General features: G+C 38.2%; 1 protein-coding gene and 1 long non-coding RNA gene across 2 annotated transcripts in view; both read left to right on the top strand.

The window, feature by feature from the left end:
* LOC134675968 (uncharacterized) overlaps positions 1-12018 on the top strand; it is a 512277-nt gene that overhangs the window by 342537 nt on the left and 157722 nt on the right. The window lies entirely within an intron of this gene.
* On the top strand, positions 4433-7244 carry LOC134675730 (uncharacterized). The gene is made up of 5 exons (XM_063534040.1): positions 4433-4882; positions 5177-5476; positions 6160-6342; positions 6695-6745; positions 7240-7244. Exons 1-5 carry the CDS (start codon positions 4498-4500, stop codon positions 7242-7244), a joined length of 924 nt encoding a protein of 307 aa, XP_063390110.1. The 5' UTR covers positions 4433-4497.

Below are 12018 nucleotides of genomic sequence, written 5' to 3'. Positions count from 1 at the left end.
CTAAGTTCTTTCTAATGCTAAAAAAAACGGACTGTAGCTATCACGGTTCGTGAGATACAGCCTGGTGACAGACGGACGGACGGACGGACGGACGGACAGCGAAGTCTTAGTAATAGGGTCCCGTTTTACCCTTTGGGTACGGAACCCTAAAAATTACCACCCTTATAACGTCATCTTTTTGTAATTTTTCCTTAGCCAGAATTTTCAAAAATGGCTTGAGGCTTGTATTGAGGATTTCTTAGAATGGACCGTTGGTTAAAAGCAACCGTAACGAACTGAATTTTCACATACGATCCGATTCGAACTTTACGTTACGTCAAATATTATATACGTATAGATACGAGACGGATTAGTTGTCAGTGTCAAAAGTGACGTTTTTGTTTGAAGAAACGTCACTTTTGACAATGACATATCTAATCCATATCGTACCTAGACGATTTGATCTTAAGGCAGGCGTGGCTACAGGTAGCTAAAGGTACATCCGTTCCACACCAATTTTGGTGGCTAACCATAAGCCGCGCATGGCGCTGTCGCCACCTAGCGGCCATATCTGTCCTGATCGTAACAGACGCGTTTTGTTAGAGAGTGAGTCTTCTCTAGCTAGTACTATTATTTATTCTGTGCTTAAAGTTCGAATCTGGCCGATAATCACAATATTTATTTACTTTTTCCACGTTTCCAGCTTACCTTTTCCGTGAATGTGTTTGCAATGAAAGGTTTAGGGAAACGACCGCTTTCCGGCCCGGGGGCTAAGTGTTGCGGAATCACGGACGTTGCGTTACACGTGTCGTCCAGGAATATTATATTGTTGGGAAATAATTTGAGTGTAAAAATGAAAGGTTACATTTATAAATGTGACGTCCCATGGGTAAAGGTACCTTATGGCAGTTGGCGCTTACGCTATTATTAACGCCGCTCCAATATTGTTGCGGCGCTATGCAGCGTAAGCGCCAGCCACCATAAGGTACCTTTTGCCATGGAACGTCACAAATTGCTATTGGCACAATTACATTGTGCCAAGACAGAAATGGTTAAGTACTTCCTAAAAGATTGCTTTGACCACCGGTCTGGGCTAGAAGGTAGTGACACTATAGTTCGTTTTTTTTTGCATTAGAAAGAACTCCACAGAAGTAAGTGTGCAGTTTTTATCAGGCTCTTTAATTGTTAATAATTATTGAATTATCTAATGAAGCATGGTCAATACATATAATTTACTTCAAATTATTACCGCTAATAGTGCCGGATTTGGAACCACAAGCTTACTTCTACGAAGTTCTTTCTAATGCTAAAAAAAACGGACTGTAGAGTTGAGTTGACCAAGAAAAGTCTGCAGCGATTTTGATAGCCCAGCACGCTGTGCAAGTGTTATTTATAGGTACGTCATAATTTGATAGAAGTTTGACGTTTAAAAACACTGGCTCTGCGTGGGCTATCGAAATCGCTGCAGACTTTTCTTAGTCTAACTCTAGTGACGCTGCCTATGGCCTGTGGTCCTGAGTTCAAATCCCGGTACAAATTAGCTGATCTAATTATATCGTAACATAATCATTAAAAAATGTTACCTTTCAATTATTGACTATTATAGTCCCCAAATTTCTCGCAAATGTACAGTAATGTTTTGTACATTTGGTTATGTAATGTACCCTTATCTGAGGTAAATAAATAAAAAATGCAGAAGTAGACGCAAAGTGAATTTAGTTATAGCAATTAATTACTGCAAGTAAAGACCGGGGAGAAAGCTCGTAGGCCAAAGAGTAAATAGGACAGACAGGTGCTCCGAGGAATCGTTCGGATTAACCCCTGTCGCATCTTTCCGCCATCGCTCTACGTAACGCGACAACATTTTGCATCTTCACTACTTAGATGGTTATCAGTCCTCAACTGTGCGTTTCCACATAAAAGGGCCCATTTAGACGATGTGAGAACTCGCATGCGAGTTTCATTACATTGCGGGTTTTGATCGGTCGGTTGAATTGGACGTAACCAACACGGCTGCCCTAAGCAGAAAACAAGTAACCCAGTTTTGGCAAATTTTTGAGGAGAGCAAAAAAACGTAATTTGTCTGTTTTGTTAGGTATTTGGTCTAAAATGTAACATTTTTTTATACCATTATGTTAAGGGCGATAAAATTAAGCTTATACGGACTTTATTTTTTTATATTCTTGTATATAAAACTTTGTACAGGCATAAATTGTTTTCTGTGTAGTTTACTGCCCGAAAATCTCAGAACCATTCTACACAAATTCAAGTATCTTGTGTTTAGCTTTGAAATAGCAAGCACTTTTGCTTGTTAAATACTAAACATATTTGGCTCTCCGCTCAATAACTTTTAAAATTTTCATGTTATTCTGAAGGAAATGGTATCAAATAAAAGCTAATGACATAAGCTACCGAAAACCCATTTTTATTTCTTTCAGGTTTGTCGACTTCAAAATTTCTGTTAGATAATAAAACGCTTGAAAAAATTATATTTTTTTTATATATATATTTAAAACTCATTTTCTCTTGGAAAATATACTTTTTTCATTAGTAATGAATGTTCCCATCCTCAGACCTTCTGACACATGGTTATTGGTACCTATTTCATCGATTTTATTTATTGCCAGCGATTATTTTGTGATACAATGTCCCATTCCTTCAACAAACCTTCTGTCTTCGTGGACGGGTGGTGTTAAACTTCTAAATTAACGTAAAAAAAGATACGGTCGTTTATGCCAAAATACGTAGGTATTCGACACTCTCACGGGAATCAAAATTTAAAGGGTACCTAAGTAGGTAGAACTATGAAATTTGGCAAGTAATATTGTCTTACACTATATGTAGAGGAAATAATCTGAAAACTATAAAGTACAAAAAAAGGAATAATTTAAATTTGTAAGGTGGGCGAGTCCGACTTGTTGCATTTTTTGTAGTCCTATTTGACAGATGTCTTTAATAGGAATGAGCCTGGTGCATGGCATGGTGAGAGCTGGTGAGTCCATTCAAATCAATATTTGAGGACAATCTTTCACCGGTTGACCTAGCCCCAAATTAATCAAAGTTTGTACTATGAGTACTAGGCGACGATATACATACTTGCATAGATAAATACTTAGGTACATAGTTCCTTTATTTACTATTTAACTTTACATAAGTAACAAAGTAAAAATCTAATTAAATCCATCGAGTCAGTTTTACCTATTTCTTATAAAGCAATATCGATTCTTGGCTATGTTACCTATTAATATGGTAAGTAATTGGTGGTTCTCTTTAGTGGCTTATTGTTGGTATTATTTCTGGATTAAATATTTCCCTTTTGGTCAATTGAATCCATTGAGTTATTGTTTGTTTCTATTTTTTCCAAAACCTTTGGTATGGATACGGCATGATTATGATTTTTGTTTTCATTATTGTAGACAATACAGATAGGTTTAATTGTTTTAGCAACACTTTTTCTTTATACTTAAATCTCACAGAATCTTCACGTGTTAGCCGTTGACACAAATATTGCTAAGCAAATTTGTATTCTATGTATATGTTTAAACAAGGTACCTTTTGTATAACTATGTAACTAATTTCTAACCTAAATTGCAGATTCCGTTGGGATATACTTGTTTTACCATTGTAATAAACTGATTCGCAGTTACGAACATCTACGCTAAACTCAAGTATCTCGGTCATCTATATGAATTACAAGTTGTTAGCAACATTGAAATAAGAACTGTAAGTTCTAAATTTAAAATATCAAAAATAATGTTATTTAGTTGCCATAGCGGCACTTCTCTAATTTTCTTTCCTACGATAATGTAGCGTGATTTCGATTTTTACATTTTAATATTTTATTTTCGCCAATTTCAAATTCCAACATCATGTGAAGGCATTGTGAGGGCGAAGACCGCTTCATATGGTCCTTCGAGGGAGAAAATCAGCGCCGAAGATGGAATCACGCAATAAACAACATTGAAGGTCAGAAATCATTCTTTATCACGCCGACTTATTGAAGTCCTGAGCGGCGCATTATAAATAATAAAGAATGCAATATTACATTTTTCTCGCCAACGGCGCAATAACAGAAGAATGAAATAATTATCGTTTTTTCTTTCGCCGTCTTGCAAGGCCGAGCGGCGCAATACGAAGAAAAACGCAAGATTCATATAAAACGCTATGAAGCACCAACTAGCGCTCTCAGTGCGTGCAAGAAACATTCGTCTCGTGTAGTCAACGTGCAACCTGAACGCATCCCTTCGTGCTCGTGCGGGCGGCAGCATTGCGCAATCCTCGAGTTCCTCGACCAATCGCAGCGCCGTACGTGAACGCCGAGAAAACGCAACACCGCGATTCAACACAGCGATAAAGCGACGACGCCATTAATCCGTTTCTTGTTTGAATAATTCAATTTATTTGCCGTGTTAGTAAATTACTTGTGACTCGTGTATTGATGTATAAAAGTAGTGTAGCATTGTTTAGTGCTTATAAAGTGTAGTGATTGTTTAAAGCATTTTATACAGAATTGTAAAAATGTCAGACACCGAACAGAAAGAGGCAATAGCCGCGCGTGGTCGCGCCAAAGGGTCAATTACACGTTTAAAAAACAGCTTTGACCGAGAAGCGCTCATAAATTCGCCGATAGAGTTAGTGCTAGCAAAGAAAACTAGGCTTCTAGAGACCTTTCGTGAATATGAGCGCCTCACTAGCAAGGTTGCCTCGCTTTTTTCCTCCCCACCAGCTACTCTCGCCACCGATGACGAGGAGGTTGAAGACAACTACATTTTATTGTTAGCACAGCTAGAAAGTATAATAAATGTCATCCGCCTGAGAGACAACCCTCCTCAAGCGAGCCCTAGCGTAAGTGTCAAGTCGGAGAACCTCAAGCTGCCTCGAGTCGTCATAAAAACATTCACAGGTAAATACACAGAATATTACGAATTTACAAACATGTTCACAGCTATGATCGACAAGTGTACTTCCTTTTCAGCGGTGCAGAAGCTGTATTATCTTAAAGGTTTTTTAAGTGATGAACCGCTCGATTTAATAAAAAATCTGCCATTAGAAGACAACAGCTACCCAGAAGCACTGCGCTTACTGAAGGAACGATACGATAATAAAGTTCGAATTACGCAAGAACATGTTAATGCACTACTAGATATGCCTACAATCACGCGATCTAATGTCACTAATTTACGAAATTTCATTTCAGTTGTCAAACAGCATCTTGCTGCTCTGCAAAACCTGGGTGAGCCGGTAGATAAGTGGGATGCCATAATCATTTGCATCCTATCTAAGAAGATTGACCTGCCTACCTACAGAGCATTTCAACTGGAGCGAGATAATAATGTGTCGCCCACGGTAAAAGAATTCCTAGGTTACGTGGAAAAACGTGCCCTAGCATTTGAAAACACTGACGTCCAGAAGGGGCCTTCGCAGAGCTTTGTCAGCCGTCCTGTGGCTGCAGAAGCAAAGCTGTCAGCGCATCAGCCTCAGCGGCAATGTTTATACTGTAAGTGTGCACACAGATTATATAATTGCCCGAGTTTTAATTTAGCTTCCATTCATAAACGCATGGAGTTCGCTTCAACAAACAACTTGTGTAAGATTTGTTTGTCGCAACATAAGCGCAAATGCAAATTTCATTTTCGGTGTAAGGTGTGCAAGCTACAGCACAATAGCTTATTGCATCAAGACAAGCCTACTCCTTCTGTAACTTTGTCTGCAACAAGGAATAGGGCCCATAATATAGTTTTGCCTTCTGCTCGTGTCAAGCTGATTACTAAGTCAGGGCGAGTAATATATTGCAAGGCATTGTTAGATGGTTGCTCACAGGCATCGTTCATTACACAGAAGATTGTGGATAAATTGGGATTACCGATGCAAAATACTAGTTCTAAAATAACTGGTATCAATAATGCCAAGCATGCGATTGACAAATGTATAAACCTTGATGTGCATTCTGCTGTTTATCCATTCAAAATAAATGTCAATTGCAAGGTTGTTGATAAAATAACAACGAAGTTACCACAGATTCCTATTAACAAGTTGCACATTACATTGCCTACTAACTGCAAACTAGCCGATGAGAATTTTAATAAGCATGGTGATGTGGATTTGCTGCTAGATGCTGGTGTCTTCTTTCAGATTCTTCTGACGCAGACGAAGATTAATGGAGACCAAGCAACCAAACAGCCTATCGTGACTGCGGGCACTGCAAGTACTTCCGCACCGAGCCTTACAACCTCGAGTGCTGCAGCTTCGAGTACTTCAATAGCATGCGCCGCTACGCCACAAGGCCCGACCCTAGTGCAGACATCATTTGGCGTGATCATCGGTGGTCGAATGCAGCTACCTGCAAGAAAAAAGTCCAAGCAGGTAATATCTTTGCTTTGTACGGAATGCAATGAATATCAAAGCGACCTGTCAAGTGCTTTTGGGGAAACTAAAAAGGTGACTGAAATTTTCCTAGATAAAATACCAGAGCAAGACTATTGCGAAAAACCTTTTAGGGAATCTACAAATAATAAATACGAGGTCTCACAGCCCAATAAGTTCCCTTTAGAGCAAGAAGTCAACTCTGAGTTAGGAAAAACTTCTCACCTGGCACTCAATAGATTTCTCAATCTAGAAAAGAGGTTGCATGTGCCACAGAATCAAACTCTTTTCACAAAATATCATGATGGGCATGGGCAATTAATCCTGCATAATGAACATTGTATATTTTCAGAATATTCACCTCTGCCCACCGAGCTACCTGAACTGAAAGCTGATCATACCAGTACTCTGTGCCTTACAACCACAGTGCACAACCCTGATCTCTTTAAAATAATAAAAAAGTTCTGTACTATAGCAAAAATGACTCGTGTTCTTGCATATATCCTTAGGTTTTGCAATAATGTCAAACCAACTTCTCAGAACCTTAAGGACTTAACTATAGTCAAACATGAAAAAGCTCAATTCCTTTCAGAAGATTTAAGGATGCTGCAATCTGACAAGCAACTTAAAGGTAATTTAAATCCGCTAACTCCCTTCCTTGATGGCGAAGGCATTATACGAGTTGGTGGTCGATTGCAAAACGCGTCGCTTCCTTATGCTGCACAGCATCCGGCAATATTGCCAAAACAGTCACCTATAACAAACTTGCTTGCAAGAAATGAGCATATATGTTTACTAGATGCAAGACAAAATGTAATCTTATGTTATTCATGACAAAGGCACTGTGTAATAGACCACTGTAAAAAAGGTTATACATAAATGTGTAATGTGTTTCAGACTGAATGCCGTTGCCACACACAACTCGGCTGATGTGCTTCATGCCTACACCACGGTTCACTGCGTCGTGCGAGTTCGGTATTCGTAGTATCGTAATGCGTAGTGACAATTCACCTCCTCTCGGGCTCATGGCGAGGGTAAATAACTTGTTCCCGGGGAAGAACTGCATAGTACGCGCAGTTGAGCGACCCTTGGCAAAGCGGTCATATTCACAAAGGTCTATTACAAAAATATGTGTACTCCCAATAACTTAACAATAATTACTTAAAATAACTTAGTCATATCTTTAGTTTAATGTGTTTAAACTGCCTATTGTAAAGGTAGCGGCAACATACTTGCCATCATAATTAAAGGAATTACGGTTCAAAATAGAATGACTACAAAGGAATGTCAAATGGTTAATTCTTAAATTCTGTAAACAAAGAGCTTTTGTTTATATATGTTAACATTTGTGTTGATTACCAGATCATCAGTTGTTTTCTTTAGAATGTAAGTTATATTGATTTAACTGTAATAATTCTGGTCGATGTATTCACTTCTGTATGTTAAATGTTGCTCATATTAACATACTTATTTAATTTCATATAATTCTCGTGGGGGAATAATGTTAGCAACATTGAAATAAGAACTGTAAGTTCTAAATTTAAAATATCAAAAATAATGTTATTTAGTTGCCATAGCGGCACTTCTTTAATTTTCTTTCCTGTGACAATGCATATTTTGTGTGGTTTCTGAAATAAACTATTTTTTCCTAAAAGATTCTTTAATAATATACAGTCCACTCATGCTCTACTACCTACTGAAGCCAAGACCGCTTCACAAGTATCTCTGTTTAGTTACTTGAATTTAGCGTAGAAATGGGACATATACTTGAATTTAGCGTAGAATACAGGGTCAAAAAAAGATACTTGGATTTTAAAAACATGAATATTTTAAAAACTACGCATGCTTTTACAATTATTTTATTGGTGAAAGATGCGCCTGAAATTGTAGATTCCGAAAATCCAAAAAACCCGTTTTTGAAAATTTCCGAGATACTTGTTTTCTGCTTAGGGCAGCCGAACAGTCCGCAATGTAGCTAAAATCGCATGCGAGTTCGCGCGCCGTCTAAATCAGCCTAAGTGGCCCGCTGATTAACAGTCCGCCGGACGGTATCGGCCTGTCAGTTGGAACAAAATTTTGACAGTTCCGAACATCTGACAGACCGATACCGTCCGGCGTACTGTTAATCAGTGGGCCCCTTAAACTTCCTGCCTCGCACAATAAATGTAGAACTAAAAGAAACAAACGTGGACTAAGCGTGTGGTATTTCCGGACCGATTCAACCTTCAAACCTACGAGAAAAAAGCGTAGGTACTCCCATCTTAAATCCCGGCAATGTACATACAACCCCTCGAATACCCATGGGCGACGGTAACCGCGTACCATCAGACAATTCGTCTGCTCAACAAAAGAAAATTACCAGCAGTAATCCGTAACTATTATTTTCAGAGATTTGTCCTATCTACCCTTCTCTCTCTAGCTATAGCTAGCTCTATATAACTGTCGCAATTCACTGGAACCTAACGATATTACATTCCTAACCTTTGTAGCGATTTCCCGGCTAGTCGTAATTATAGGAAGTTAAATCCCGCGCTTTTCGACGACGAGCGTTCTTAAATGGACTTTAATATTGAAACATACCACCATCACTCGTGGAAACTCCCACTGAATAAATAAAAACCAGACAAGTGCGAGTCGGACTCGCGCACGAAGGGTTCCGTACCATACCGCAAAAACGGCAAAAAAATCACGTTCGTTGTATGGGAGCCTCACTTAAATATTTATTTTACCTATAATTAGGTTTTAGTATTTGTTGGCAACAGAAATTAGGTACCTACATCATCTGTGAAAATTGCAACTGGCGACAGGCGTGGCTCACTCCGCTATTTTGTCGCTTTGCTACAGGTAGCTAAAAGTACATCCGTTCAACCCCAATTTTGGGGAAAGCCATAAGCCGCACGTGACGCTGTCGCCACCTAGCGGCTATATCAGTGCTGATCGTAACAGACGCGTTTTGTTAGAGAGTGAGTCTTCTATACCTAGTACTATTATTTATTCTGTGCTAGCTATCACTGTCTAGCTATCACGGTTCTCGAGTTACAGCCTGGTGACAGACAGACGGACGGACGGACAGCGGAGTCTTACTAGGGTCTCGTTTTTACCCTTTGGGTACGGAATTCTAAAAAAAGTCATAAACATCCCTTCATTTTCAAACGGTTCGTGTTCTATGTCGCGTGTAAAAGTTAAAATCCGTTATAAACGGATACACCCAGTTACGAACTTGTGCAGAATGCGAAGAATTCTTGCATTCCGTCCGTTTGGCCGTTTGCTGGTAACTTTAATTAAATTGCCTATTTATAACCGCGATAAACTGACACAAGAGCTGGAAATATATTTCCATACAACATTGTAGGCGTAGCCTTGTGAATCTTGTGATGTTATTTTCCTCGTATTTTTGGAGAGAAATATCCATTTAGTTACCTCCTACATACTCACAATACAACTTCTAAAAAGGAAAAGTCAAGCGAAATCCTACTTAAACCCTAATCCCTAATTAATCAAGTATTTATCCCCAAAATAGCTTGTTATTTTTTCATCCTCATTGCAGGGGTTGAAATGTGGGTTGTGCTGAGAATCAGTTGCTATAGAAAACGCTAATGATCACGTTACTTTTCGTTACCGTAAAACGGGGTGAGTAGGTTTCGCGGGGAGAGTTGGGTTATGAATGGGGAGAGAAGGTTTGAGAGGGGGGTGAGAAGGGATTTTAAGGCTACTGCTACAAAAATAATGTATTCCAATTTAAAATGGGGCTATAGTAATACGCATAATAAAAAAAATCGACCCAACAATCTTCCAAAATCACCTTTGTATGAAAAACCCTTTCACCCCAAATACGAGGCACTACGGGGTGAGGTGGGTTTTCCTCTTTATCGTCAAAGTTATGAAATGGAACTACCCAAAATAAAATACAAACGTCCGAACCACTTGTTATATACACCATTCAGTTTTCACATGAAAAATAAAATTTTATCGAGGTTTGAAAGTCAAATTTCACCCAACTCACCCCATTTTACGGTACAGTCAGCAGCAGAAGTCGTTATACACTCCAGGTGCTCAAAGAGAGGTAAACGTTTAAACTGTCAAAAAGTTGTTGACTGTCATGGTAGTATTTACTTGTGAGCGCTCAACGTGTCACAAATATGTTAACAGTCGCTATTCATTAATTTCTACACTTACAACAAGTCATTGATACCTTAACTGTCAAAAAACCAATGGTATCTAAGCGATCAATGTGTCAAATATATCTGAACAATATGGAAAAATAGACTTTAAAGCATACAAGTATGGTCGAATATTGAATAAAAGATAGCCATGCTAATTTCAGGTAAAGCGTTTTGACAATCATCGAAAGCAGTACAGTCTTGTCATCACATACATCTATCTCACGTTTTGCCCTTCAACCATTTGACAGGAGCCTCTCGGTCAACTTACTGCAAACTATTTCTTTTTTAACAGAATCGTCAAGACGAATGACACATAGCAAAAGCTAACTGAAGCCGAATTTAGAGCCAATTGTCAAGGCACGTCGTGGTCTCAGTAACAGGCGTTTGCTTTTCAAAGCCGAGACCGCGGGTTCAAATCTCAGTCGTAGGCACCTAGAGATTACAGCTTTTTGTTTTTTTTTTTGGGTTTCATTTCTATTATTAATTTGTGTCTTCTGGTTTTATGTTAATTTCGCATTAGTTTATATAATTTTTGAAGATAATGTCACATGTAGCGTATGCACGACTTTCTATCAGGACGGTGTAGGTTTGAACCCGCAGTGGGCGTTACTTAGATTACTCCTGTGCGGAATGCCATTTGATATTTACTACTCAAAAATCACGTTTGTTGTATGGGAGCCCCATTTAAATCTTTATTTTATTCTGTTTTTAGTATTTCTTGTTACTTATAATAGCGGCAACAGAAATACATCATTTGTGAAAATTTCAACTGTCTAGCTATCACGGTTCCTGAGATACAGCCTGGTGACAGACGGACGGACGGACGGTTGGATGGACAGACGGACGGACAGCAGAGTCTTAGTAATAGGGTCCCGTTTTACCCTTTGGGTACGGAACCCTAAAAATGCTGGTCTCTTCGAAAACTGACTAAATTAAATTAAGGGATATGAAAACAATGCATTTTATTAATTTCAGACATCATGTTTCATAGTAACATTTATTGCTTAAGACCTACACAATCGATATCTAAATAGAAATAGTCTTAGTTTTATTTTTCAAAACGTTCGGGGTTCGATTCCCGAGCTGAGTACACATTTTTTTAATGTATGAATGAATGAATGAATGAATATTCTTTATTTCAGACCAGGTCCATATAAAATTAAAATTAAAATAAATAAAATCAAAATTAACATTAAAATCAAAATCAAAATTAAAATTAAAATTAAAATTAAAATTAAAATTAAAATTAAAATTAAAATTAAAATTAAAATTAAATTATAACATTACATTACATTAATACATTACATGTGTTAGTAACAGTGTGAAATCATTAAATTAATGTTCCTACAACTAAGGTTAGTATATATACAGGACATCACAGACTTTCTACATACAGTATATTGGCTTGCCTGTCAGTACATGTATCATATTACAATGGTTTATGTACTGACAGTCAAACCTTGACGCAAATGCCCTCAGGATAATGTTAGAGCTGTCCCGCACCCTACGCGAC

Source organism: Cydia fagiglandana, chromosome 23, assembly GCF_963556715.1.
Source record: "Cydia fagiglandana chromosome 23, ilCydFagi1.1, whole genome shotgun sequence".
Taxonomy (NCBI): domain Eukaryota; kingdom Metazoa; phylum Arthropoda; class Insecta; order Lepidoptera; family Tortricidae; genus Cydia; species Cydia fagiglandana.
The sequence above is the reverse complement of the archived record's forward strand: the minus strand, read 5'-3'. Positions and strand labels throughout refer to the sequence as shown.

What these genes read in the sequence shown, in the direction of transcription:
- LOC134675730 (XM_063534040.1), top strand. Translation starts at nt 4,498, where the DNA reads ATGTCAGACACCGAACAGAAAGAGGCAATAGCCGCGCGTGGTCGCGCC. An exon ending in TCAGCGGCAATGTTTATACT is followed by an intron (nt 5,477 to 6,159) that starts GTAAGTGTGCAC and finishes GCAACCAAACAG; the next exon opens with CCTATCGTGACTGCGGGCAC. An exon ending in CAAGAAAAAAGTCCAAGCAG is followed by an intron (nt 6,343 to 6,694) that starts GTAATATCTTTG and finishes GTATATTTTCAG; the next exon opens with AATATTCACCTCTGCCCACC.